Here is a 12,624-nt window from a genome sequence, read left to right as displayed (position 1 = left end):
AGCCCCCCTCCCCGCTTCCTCTCACGATTAACTCCCCCCGACACGCTCTTCTCTAGCTCTCTTCCCCGCCCCCGCCCCCCACCTCCTCCTTCGCGGGCTGCCTCCTAGCGCTTCCTCCCTCCCTCTGCTGGTGTCACTCTCGGCATAGGCACTCTCTCCCTCTCCCTCTCCCCCACCCCACCCCTCCGCACCGCCCCATTTATAGGCCGGCGGACCGCGGCGGAGCGCAGAGTGCTCGGGCAGCCAGAGAGGCGGCGCGGCGGTGGCGGTGTGGAGACCGAGTCCAGACGCCAGGCGGCCGCCGGCGCGCACGGCGCTTTCTAACTCCCCGCGAGTGCACAGCCCGCCTCCTTCCGTGGCGCCTGCAACCGCAGGCTAGCTCTTTCCTCCCGAAACTCGCTCCGGGTGACGCTACACGCGTTGCGGACACAGTCCGCGGCGTGGGGACAGTGAGGCCGAGGCAAACCGCCGCGGTAGCCGCCCGGAGCCAGCGCCCCTGGCGCGGCCCTCTTCACGGCTGGCGCCCCATGCGCACGCCTTTCGCCCGAGCAGTCGCTACCGCTTCCCGTGGCTGAGACCTCCGCTTCGTCGCCTTCCTGCCGGGTGAGCGAGGCAGGAGCCCAGCTAGTTGTGCACTTAGGACAGTCGCCACTGTTGTAAGTTTCCTCTACTGCCCCAGACCTGTTGCGGGTGCCGCGGGTTTCAGGGCACGCTTGAACTGCGGGGGTGTGTTCGCGAGGGGTGTGCGTGCGCGCGCTCCGGAGGCCAGGGCTGCGCCTTCGGCGGAGATGGTGAGTTGTTGGGGAGCAGTCCTCAGTATTCTCTGCTGCTCTCCCACACCCAAGCAGGAGCCGGGCTTCGCCAGAGGGGCCTCCTCTCGGCGGCGCAGCACTCAGGCGAGCTGGTGGGTGAGCGAGGAGCAGGGCCAGGGTACGATGACTCTCCCCGCTCCGTGGAAAGCAGCGCTTCCCTGAGCGTGGATTTCCCGCTGCCTCGTACGTGGCAGTCTCTAAGACCGAGCGCGCGAGATTGTCGACCCACGTTGCACTCTACCCGGTATGGGGAACGCCGGGGCCACGCGCAGACATCCCCATGTGAGGGCACGCTCTCTTGTGAAATGTCTCTAGGGAATGAATGAAAACTGGATTTTTCCCCCTGAAAAATTAGTTTCTTTTTATAAAAGAACAATATTTGGCCTTTAGTATAATATTATTAGTTTCTAAGGACAAGAATTGATGGGCGGGGTGAAGATGAACCATTGAACTTGTTCAGCTTGTAATTTGTTTTCACCCTGAAAGGCAAGGCCAGCGTGTTAAAGAGAGTTGCAAGTGTTTTAGGGGACTGCGTGGTGAAATTATTTTCCTGTTAACAAGATGTTTATAATAATGTCGTATCATTGTTATCAATACGTAAATGCCGCCAGAAAATCTGCCCTGTTTCTCCTTTGATTGCATTGAGATCAGTTTCTAAACCTGAGATGTGGTGGGGACGCAAAGAATTGGAGGCAGAGAGCCTGGGCAAAGAGCTTTGAGTGAACCGGAGTTACTCTAACTAGAAGCCCTTTTGATGTTGAGTGTAATAGCAGCCTTTTTTCTCGTCCTCTTTGTTAGGTGCAGGTTAAATACATGTGTGCATTTTTTGGACAGTTACGTGGCATGTGATTATTTCTCTGGGGGCTTAAAAATACCAGGAGGATGATTCATTTTATATTGAAGTTGTATAAATGACTTATACTTAGTGACTGTATAAGTGATTTATGCTGATAGTTTGATGTTTGCTAATTTCAAACCAGAAAGTAACTAACTTTTCCCATGGGTCTTTTAAGTATACCTTTTATTTTTGTCAAACATTGCTGCAAGAATGTTGGGTTCTGACTGTGACATGCTTTTCTATCTGGATGTTATCCAAGATAACAGGCTAGGTTCTTCGTTCTGGTTTTATGGGCCAACCTGGAAAATACAGATGCATCAACACAGGATGCATGGAGATGCAGATCCTAGATCCTAAGGTCTTAAATTTTAAGTGTAGGCCTGGTTGTGAGTGGTGTTGGACACCATCACACATCTAATGCTCAGAAACATGTTCTGGGCTCCTGGGATTCCTGCTTAATGCGCTTAATGGTGCTTATGCAACCTTGGGCAGGTCAGGTCCCTCATTCTTCAGCCAGAGCTGCATTTGCTCTTAGCCTGAAAGGAGGCAGCTTTTGAGGTTGTATTGGAAATATTAGCTTAAAAAAAAAAGGTGTACAAACTCATTTGGAATTTTTGTAAGCATTGATACCATCTTTTGAGGTTTAAAATCTTCCTCAAAGAGCTTCATATGGAATGTGCTAATTTAAATGATAACTACACTGGTAGAGCGTCAGTGACTAATACATTTTAACACTTTGGTGCATTCACACAAAATCATACCAATTGTTCTGCATAGCACTGAGCACTGGTTACAAAAAAAAAAAGACTAGATGTGTAGAGGCTCAGCTTGAGGGGGGAATGAAGTTGGCTCCTCACCAGTTGTTATATCTAGGAGGCTAACAGAGACTAATGGGTGTTTGTCAGGTCTTGGTAATACCAGAGCCTGAGACTTTGTTGCTTATTTTCTTTCATTAAGCCATGTTTACTCAGAATGAAAAGTTACATTCCAAAAATAAAAGGAAAACAAGTTGCATCACCTAATGGTGTGTGGCCTGTATGTTAAAGGCAAGTTAGGTTTTTGTTTTCCGTGACAGCTGGTCAGGGAAGTGCACTTTAGTATCTAGCCCATGAATCCCTGCTAAGTTACTCATTTGCATTTATTGATAATTCCTGGGATGAAACTTAAAAATAAATATCTGAATGTTGAAGGAAATAAACAGGCCATCAATACTAGCTGTTCTGAGTTTAGAATAGCTACTGTAACCACCCAGTTTACTTGCTTAGGATAAACAGCTTCCTTAGGAATCCTTTGACAGGCAGGTGCTTGAAGCCTTTATTCCTTTGAAGTAAAAGAGAGGTAGGGGTTGGGTTTTTTGTTTTTTATTTTAAAGTATGTGATTCAATTTTTGAAGATAGGTGATAGGGATTTTCTACACCTTTAGCCTACAATTTACTTACTGAGGAAAGCCAAAGATGGCATTAGATTCTGCTATAATATTAATTTAGAAACTGAGGAATAAAACCATTTTAGTCAGCAAGTAAATACGAGGGTGTCCTAAATTAACAATGGCCAGCAGATTTTTTAATGTAATACATAATGACTGTGTATTTTTTAATTTAGATAAAGCAATGTTTGTATCTTGAACTCTCTATATGCAAATGCCACAATTAGCAGGTACACAAGAATGGTCCTGGTGATACATCTAATCAAAAGAGGGGGTGGGGCCTGACCAGGCAGTGGTGCAGTGGATAGAGCATTGGACTGGGATGTGGAAGACACAGGTTCAAGACCCCAAGGTCGCTGGCTTGAGCAAGAGGTTACTCATTCTGCTGTAGCCCCACGGTCAAGGCACATATGAGAAAGCAATCAATGAACAACTAAGGTGTCGCAACGAAAAATTGGTGCTTTTCATCTCTCCCTTCCTGTCTGTCCCTATCTATCCCTCTCTCTGACTCTCTCTGTCTCTGTATAAAAGAAAAGTGGGTGGGTGGGTAGATCCTTTGTCCTTGCAACTGGTTTCCCAAGAATTGATATAAAGCTGGAAGAACAGAAAAAAACAGCACTCATGAGTATGCTACTCAAACTATTCTTCCTTTTATGTGCCCAAATCCTCATTTTGGAAGCTGTCCAGAGCAAGAGAGATGGGTGGTGATTGTGGTCAGAATCTATTGTGTTTTCACCCAAGCCTGCTGATCAATATATGGTAATGTTTCTACTGGGCCTCTTTTAGGACTTTGTAGTAGTAGAGCTGTCTGGTTAGAAATGATTTGTAATATTTAAATGAAGGTCCAGTCATTGGAGAAGTTGCCTAAGCCTATGATTTTAATATTATGTTTCCCGTTTATTGTATATCGCAGGGAGGCCAGATCTTACCAAAGGAATTCTTAAAGGAATTAATTAGTAGGTGTTTGTTTTACACATGGCTTTATGTTGCATAGGGCATTAAAGCTGGTGCCTATCCTAGAGTTATGAGAGCTGGAGGCCTGGCATTTTGAGTGGCCTGTGGTAAACCAGCTGGACAAGGACAGGGAGCTGTGAGAATGAGACTTTGCTCCTCCTGGCCTGACATACATTCTCAAGGACTTCAATATCCTGAAAGCTGGCAATCAGGTTTTCCAAGATGAACCTGCTTTCAAGCAGCGATTTTTTTTTAAAAAACAGTATATAACTCATATAGCTCAACAGTATGACCACGAATGCCTCTCCTTTTAGGTAATTGTCTCTGACTTTGGGCACCGATGGCCATCCATTATGTAGAACAGTAGTCAGCAGCGCCAACAGCAAACTGTACTGTTCTCTCTATTCTAAGGGATTGCTGCTTTGTACTGCTGTTTGACACATCAGGAGCACCTTGCTTAGTGGTTTTGTTTTGTTTTGTTTTTTAGGAGTGGAAACAAAATGTCAGTCAGTGTGCACGAGAACCGTAAGTCCAGGGCCAGCAGCGGCTCCATTAACATCTATCTGTTTCACAAGACTTCCTACGCCGACAGCGTCCTCACTCACCTGAACCTTCTACGCCAGCAGCGCCTCTTCACTGATGTCCTGCTCCATGCCGGAAATAGGACTTTCCCTTGTCACCGGGCCGTGCTGGCTGCATGCAGCCGCTACTTTGAAGCCATGTTCAGTGGTGGCCTGAAGGAGAGCCAGGACAGTGAGGTCAACTTCGACAACTCCATCCACCCAGAAGTCTTAGAGCTGCTTCTTGACTATGCGTACTCCTCCCGGGTCATCATCAATGAAGAAAACGCGGAGTCACTCCTGGAAGCCGGAGACATGCTGGAGTTTCAAGATATCCGGGATGCCTGTGCAGAGTTTCTGGAGAAGAACCTGCATCCCACCAACTGCCTGGGCATGCTGCTGCTGTCTGATGCACACCAGTGCACCAAGCTGTATGAACTGTCCTGGAGAATGTGTCTCAGCAATTTCCAAACCATCAGGAAGAACGAAGATTTCCTGCAGCTGCCCCAGGACATGGTAGTGCAGCTCCTGTCCAGCGAAGAGCTGGAGACAGAAGATGAAAGGCTCGTGTACGAGTCTGCAATTAACTGGATCAGCTACGACCTGAAGAAGCGCTACTGCTACCTCCCAGAGCTGTTGCAGACGGTGAGGCTGGCTCTCCTGCCAGCCATCTATCTCATGGAGAATGTGGCCATGGAAGAACTCATCACCAAACAGAGAAAGAGCAAGGAAATTGTGGAAGAGGCCATCAGGTGCAAGCTAAAAATCCTGCAGAACGATGGCGTGGTAACCAGCCTCTGTGCCCGGCCTCGGAAAACTGGCCATGCCCTCTTCCTCTTGGGAGGGCAGACTTTCATGTGTGACAAGCTATATCTGGTAGACCAGAAGGCCAAAGAAATCATTCCTAAAGCTGACATCCCCAGCCCTAGAAAAGAGTTCAGTGCATGTGCTATTGGCTGCAAAGTATACATTACTGGAGGCCGGGGGTCTGAAAATGGTGTCTCCAAAGATGTCTGGGTTTATGACACTCTGCATGAGGAGTGGTCCAAAGCCGCCCCCATGCTGGTGGCCAGGTTTGGCCATGGCTCTGCTGAGCTGAAGCACTGCCTGTATGTGGTTGGAGGGCACACAGCCGCCACTGGCTGCCTCCCAGCCTCCCCCTCAGTCTCTCTAAAGCAAGTAGAACATTATGACCCCACAACCAACAAATGGACCATGGTAGCCCCACTCCGAGAAGGTGTTAGCAATGCTGCAGTTGTGAGTGCCAAGCTCAAGCTGTTTGCTTTTGGAGGTACCAGCGTCAGTCATGACAAGCTCCCCAAGGTTCAGTGTTATGATCAATGTGAAAACAGGTGGACGGTACCGGCCACCTGTCCCCAGCCCTGGCGTTACACAGCAGCAGCAGTGCTGGGTAACCAGATTTTTATTATGGGGGGAGATACAGAGTTCTCTGCCTGCTCCGCTTATAAATTCAACAGTGAGACTTACCAGTGGACCAAGGTGGGAGATGTGACAGCGAAGCGCATGAGCTGTCACGCTGTGGCCTCTGGAAACAAGCTCTACGTGGTGGGAGGATACTTTGGCATTCAGCGATGCAAAACTTTGGATTGCTACGATCCAACATTAGACGTGTGGAACAGCATAACCACGGTCCCATACTCGCTGATACCGACTGCATTTGTCAGCACCTGGAAACATCTGCCTTCTTAAATGCAGTATATCCTAAAGAAAGTGAGCATGAGGTAAGAAGTCAGTTTAGCTGTAACTGTGCATGTAATTAAGCTAGCTATGTAAGGTTGTGTGTGGAGTGAGGCATGGTTCATATAGCCTATCCAATAGAAGTACTACACAAACTATATAAAAAAAAGAACTTGTACCCCAGAACTTAAATGCTTGTATTGACCACAGCTAGATCCCAAACCCTTCTCTAACAGATAGAAGCCAGTGGTTCTCAGCCTTTACTGAGCCTCAGGATTTCCCAAAGAGCTTTGCAAAAACTCTCAGCCCAGTGACTTGGTTTCCTTTGCTCTGGGTGAGTCCCGGAATCAGCATTTTTAGAAAGTTTTCCGGTGATCCTAATGAATACCAGGTTGAGAAATCCCTGACCTATATTAGTAGTGCCAACTAGTCCTTGGGGCATCCTCACAGTGTGGCTGGAGCTGGTTGTGTGTCCACATGGATCATTTCATTTAATCCTCACAGCAGCCTTGTGAAGGTACTATTACTAGAGCACTCTATAGGTGAAACCACCTCGTGTACACAGAGGTTAGGGTGCCCACAGTCATAGAGCTCAGTAGGCAGAATTGGTCAAGAAATCTCCCAGGCAGCCTGGCTCCAGAGTGCAGGCACCGGAGCCTTTCGCTGAGCTGCCACTTAGTAAACTTGAACTTCATCTTGGTGTCTCCCTGGGAGATGCTTGTTGATAATTCAAATTTAGCATCCTCAAATCCTTTCTGGGATAGAGTACGGTTTAAAAAATTGAGTGCTTAAATTGAACTTCTGGTTTATCTTCTCTAACTCATTTATTAGTTTATTTAGGTTTTTCTCAGATTTATTAACTTTAGAGGGAAGTTTAGGTCTGTCCTTGGAGAAGGATGAACCCTCATTGTATAAATTCGTCTGATGCATGGACACACAGAGCCATCTAAGCTGCTCTTACAGCGGCCTTTCAGAGTTAATCAGACAGGCTGCCCCTATTGTCAGGGCTAACAAAAGTTGTGTTTCTGTGTCATATATCTGAGTACATAATGGTTGTCTTGTGTACTTAAGAGTATATAATACTCTTGGTTCAAATAATTAATAGGCCTACCCAGTTCAGTGTTCAGGAAGCTAATGGCCGCTTTGCTGCTATTAAGTAAGCATTTTTAAGATTGGCCCCAGGAATCACTTATGCATGTCTGAATGCAGCAGAGAGCTCACTCAGTATGTTGATTTGTTTTGGTGATTCATTGGCTTATTACATTCCTAGTAATAGAATGAAATTAAAACTCTGCTTTGGAAGAACTACAATGAAAACTTAACTTCTTCCTTAGAAACATTTGGCTCTGTTTTCCCTTGTATGTTTCACACCTTTGAAGGAAACTTTCAAAAGGAAAAAATAACTGGAAATCAGGGGTCGGTGCAAGCTATAAGGAAAGGGGGATTTTAACTCATTTGTCTTTTCTTTCCTCAACTATCACAGCTCATTTAAAAATGCCATGAAAATTGGCCTTGCTTTCACACTTAATCTTTCTCTCTTTATTTCATTTCTGCAGTTATCTCCTCCAGCCTATTCCAGTTAGTAGAGCTCTTAGTAATGTAATGTTTCCTCGGAATGACACCCCTTCCAAGGAGCAGGAACAGTCAGAAGCCTCCTCTGGGGAGCGACATGGCTAACAGCGTCCCACACCAAACTGGTTTTTGCAGCCTTGCTGGCATCTCAGTAATCCTGAATAAACAAATGCTCTAAAAGTGGTTATTTCATTTGTGATATGAATGCATGACTCACCTCCAAAGCTGGTTTAAAGAATCTCCTAGGGTAAAAGCATCAATTACCAGCACACTAAGTTGGGTGTTAGTCCAGAACTGGCTCGGTATGCCTAGGAGAACCATAAGAATGGGCAATGATGGTGGGATTTGAAAATGCCTGCTAGTAGTATGGTATGGTTGGCATCCTTGGAGCAAGGTAAGGAAGTTGAGGCAGAAAGAGAGATCACAGGTACATTCTGGTTCTGGTTCTAAGCTGGAGTCTGGATGTTTCTGGACCTTTCTCCTTTGTTATGTGAGTGGTTTGTATTATGCTTCCCCTGAGGTCTGTTCCAATTCAGATTTGGGTAAATCGCTCACTTGGGGGTGGCCAGGAGAAAGAGGTGAAAATACCTAGCCCAGTGCCTGGCCTAAGAGTATTCAACACTCAGGTTTCTTTCCTGCCTTCAGTTTAGATCGTAGCTTGCAATGGAATTAGCTTTGAGTGTGGTGGGAAAATGAGGTCTCTTTGACTGTTGTCTTCTTGTTAACTGTATATCTCAGTTTTGGTGCCTCCTTTTTCAGCCCTAGGTATGTTGGCTAACACTAGAATTCATCCTATCCTGAGTATTTTAACATCACACACTTCCGGTCTCATGGAAACAAAGCAAATACTGGGTTAGGTTCCATGTGAAATTACATCTTCTCCACCGTTGGTGCGACAAGCCAGGAAGTCAAGCATATATCAGTCAAGCATATATAACAACGAAATTTGAAATTTGACAGCCAAAGGGCAGCGTGGGCCTGGTCAGAGCCAGGCTTGCAGCTTCCCACAGGGAAGATGTTGGTTAAAATTGCTAAAGTATACTACACACAGATAGTGTTAAAATAGTGTTAAGCTGGATGAAGTGACTTAAAAGAAGGGCTGTGTAGGCATGTCCTCAGTTGAAAACACTTTGAAGACATCTCTGCTCTACAAATGGAGGTGCTAAAGGAATTAATATATAATATAGTATTAACAAAAAGTTTGCCCTGCTCTAAAAGCCCATTCATCAAGGAGATTTTAACTGACCCCTGCTTCTCGGTCACCAGGTGGAATGGATAAAATGGAAATGACTTCTGATTAGTCTGCATTTTCATGGTGCTGTGTGACCCCAACCTGACAGAATTCAGATTTTGATTTGCTTTGTTTCTTCTCTTTTTAGAATGTTTCTTTTCTTTTAGTGTGTGTGTTTTCCCCCAGTACACAACATCTTGAAATTTTGTATTATTACAAGATACATTCTTTGGGTCTAGTGTTGATATATAGGTTACCAGCAGGTGGGATTAGGGGGATGACACGGTAGTCTAAGGAATGCCTTGAAAGCTTGAATCACTGTTATGAAACTGCCAAAAGAAACAACTAATGAAATGAATCAGACTTCTAAACACACAAAAGCGGGAAGAATTCAATGCAAGTACTGAGCGGCCCTTCCTGAATTCCCTTTGTCTGTAGAGTTATAGCAGTCGGGTGCAGTTTCCTACCAGGGCCGGAAATGTATTCCATGAGGGCGAGCATTTGAAAGATAAGCCATCTGCAAAATTTCCCGATATCAAATTAGACCGTAAACGAATGGGAAGGTTGGGTAGTGTGAGGAAATGCCAGCTCCTGTGAAAAGTGCAGCCTTCATGGTTATGGCACTTTGAATGTATATTCACACTTGGCGTTGGTAAAGTCTGTAGATAATAACAACACTGCATCCCATAGCTGGTGTCTCAAGTGTCAACTGATGAACTTCGAGAATAAACTCCAGCCTTGGGCTATTGAGGCCTGGTATGTTGTCATGAAAGGAAGCGAGACTGATTTCTGTCGTAATGAATAGCAGAGATGCATTTAAATAAGAAGATTAATACGTCTGCTGTCTATATAGTGAATAAATTGAATTTGGGATCTCTTATGGTAAATGCGCCAAGGGAGGTTTGCACAGGAATCTTTCTTGACCCTTTGGTGACTGCTTCATGGTGGCTCTGACCACAGGGCAGCATTACTAATGTTGGAAGCAGAAGATGGCAACTGATAACAGCACCTAGCTGTGTAGGTTTGAATTTGAATGTGTATGTTTCGGAAAGAAGTGAAGATCCCTCTTTGGACACCATTGTTTCCGTAGGGCCAGCCATCTGCATGCATGCGTGTGTGTGTACATTTAAGATAAGCACTTCACTTGTCTTTGTATAGTTCCTACAGAACATGTAATTAAGACCTCTGGAACAATATTGACCAGCTCTGTCCTGAGTTTTATTTTATTTATTTTTTTAGCTTTTGAGTCTACTAACAAAACTCTGTTGCCTCTGTTTTAGCTCAAGAAGTGATTGCTATTTCGGAGAGGCCAAATTTAATGAAGAGAAAGAAAAAAAAGGAGAAGAAGTCGCTACAAGACTTGGATTGTTTAATTGGCTGCACCTTGTAAATGCTCTAACTGGACATGAAGGAAGGGGTGGGGGAGGGGTGGGATTTTCAGTGCAAGTAGCACATGGTTTAAATATGAATGAATGAACCTGTGATCTAGTCCTTGTCTTGTAATTGTGGATTAATGTCAGTGTTAATCAGCCCCTCAAAGGGAGAGAAAAGCTGGGCCTTTTCCCTTGCTGTACCACATTCAGCATTTGATTTCCATGGGTTCCACCATTTATGTGTAAAATTTGAAATGGTTGTCACCTCTCTCTGAGGAGCAAGCTTGCAGCCTCAACACCAGCTGCTGTTGGAGATGGAAAGCCCATCTGTGGGGCCAGGAGGGAAACCGGCAGTACTGACTGCAGAATGAGGACCATGGACTCGGCTAATCTCGGAGCAGTTGTGCCCCCAGGAAGGCTTCCAGATATTGGGGACATTGTTGGTAGCAGTTTGGTAGATGTTCTTTTCTATTTATAAGTGACTTTAAACTCTCCCTTGGCTGTTAAGAAATTTGTTATAGATTTAGCTATTTATTGTTGAATGCCTGCATGCTGAAACAATGCTTACAATTGTCTTCACGTGTATGGACGTGTGTGAACAGTTGTATGTTTTGCACAATTTTGTGGCTGTTGTGATGTGCCTTGCTGCACAAAAAATGAAAACTTTGGGGTTACAGTTTGGAACATAACTGGAGGGTGGGTTGGGAAGGGGAGGGATTTTGTAAATATCAAGACAGGGAAGGATTACAAAACAGAAATGTAAACTCTACCTAGGGGTAGAGAAAGCATGGAGGACACGTTCTTTAAGACTCACCGACTTTTAATGGGGTTTCCTGGACTCTGGTCATGCTGATGGCTCATAGGATGAGGGAAGACTTCTTTCTGTCCCTTTCCTTCCCATCTAATTCACATCTTTCAGTCTCGGCTACTGAAATTTGGAAAGGACCAAATTGCTTTGCAGTTTTTCTCTTTGTGTAATATCCTGAAATCCTGGAAAATTCTATGGGCTAGTTCTGTATATAGGGCACAGGTAAAGACATAGTCCAAAGTTTATATATTTATTTATTTATTACCCTGTGAGAATGCTTTGCCATAATTATAGTAACAGGGGAAAAAACTGCATCATCACAAGCATGAATTAATTCACCCGATTTGCTCGACCTGGATTCATTGTTATCCTCGCTGTACAATTTAGCAAGTGTGACAAGTTCTCCAACAATGTATACCTTAGTGCTCAGCTGTAGGTAAGTCTCTAAAAGAACTCTTTGGTGCACAAAAGTGACACATTTGGCCTCAAAAACACCCAAGAATTGTAAGCAGTGGCCGCTGTTGAGGTTTTCCAGGATAGTTGGGAATCGGTGGTGAATACAGTACATTCTTTTGCTAGTTTGTGGGCTTGTTTACTGAACGTGTGCTGTGATAGGTGTTAGTACTGGACTCCAATAGGTGCTTCCTCGGACGGGTCTGGGGAAGACCTGAGTTTGAACTCTCGCACTGCTCTCCTTGATGTCGCTCATGTCACTGTACTTTAGAGAATATGTTTTAAGACTGATAGCAACCTTTTACTCTATGAATGTGTTTGCATTGTCTGGTGACAGCTAAATCCCTATCGTTTCCCTCCACCTGAAAACTTTAAATTAATTGTACATATCCGTCCACGCCATGAAGAAGTGGGCTATAGTTGGACCAAAATAAATGAGCCAATGGAATAAAAGAATCATACTACTTCCCATCAGGCAGACGTTTGCTCCTAGATGTGTTCTAAGCAATGCAAATGTCTAATTGTACAGTGGTGGCAGTTGGTGTTGTATCGTAGCAGTTACAGCTCTGTAGTTGTGATGCAAATAGGCTGAGCTGTGTGTGTCACTGCATGGCTCCTGAGAGCAGAATGAATTTTCTACAGCTGTTTCAGAGTTCTGGTCTGTCCTTGAATCCTCTATTATTTACTGTGTGTGAGCCAGAGAGGGCTGTGGTCAGGGTGGGCCCCCCGCCTTCAGGGAACTTTCTGGACTCCCATCCTTTGAATTGAGGTAGGCATTTGGGCTCACTACTGGACTATTCTCGCCCTGTGAAACGTCCTACACTTTGAAGCAAATACAATTCACAGCACAGTGCACACAAAAACCTTGGCGTAAGACAGAGAAGGTTCTTCTTATTCAG

The 12,624-nt window shown here is 45.1% G+C and overlaps 1 protein-coding gene across 2 annotated transcripts; it reads left to right on the top strand.

The window, feature by feature from the left end:
* Positions 1–233: 233 nt before the first annotated feature.
* Positions 234–12,142, top strand: ENC1 (ectodermal-neural cortex 1). Of its 2 annotated transcripts, none has more exons than XM_066377237.1 (3): positions 234–603; positions 4,518–6,332; positions 10,372–12,142. In XM_066377237.1, the coding sequence occupies exon 2, from the start codon at positions 4,531–4,533 to the stop codon at positions 6,298–6,300; it is 1,770 nt and encodes a 589-aa protein (XP_066233334.1). In that variant the 5' UTR covers positions 234–603; positions 4,518–4,530; the 3' UTR covers positions 6,301–6,332; positions 10,372–12,142. The 2 variants fall into 2 exon arrangements, with proteins under 2 accessions (XP_066233334.1, XP_066233325.1); XM_066377228.1 differs by having other exon boundaries at positions 234–656.
* Positions 12,143–12,624: the final 482 nt, after the last annotated feature.

Source organism: Saccopteryx leptura, chromosome 1 (assembly GCF_036850995.1).
Source record: "Saccopteryx leptura isolate mSacLep1 chromosome 1, mSacLep1_pri_phased_curated, whole genome shotgun sequence".
In the NCBI taxonomy this organism is placed as follows: domain Eukaryota; kingdom Metazoa; phylum Chordata; class Mammalia; order Chiroptera; family Emballonuridae; genus Saccopteryx; species Saccopteryx leptura.
Note: the sequence above shows the minus strand (reverse complement) of the source record. Positions and strands in the feature narration are given on the sequence as shown.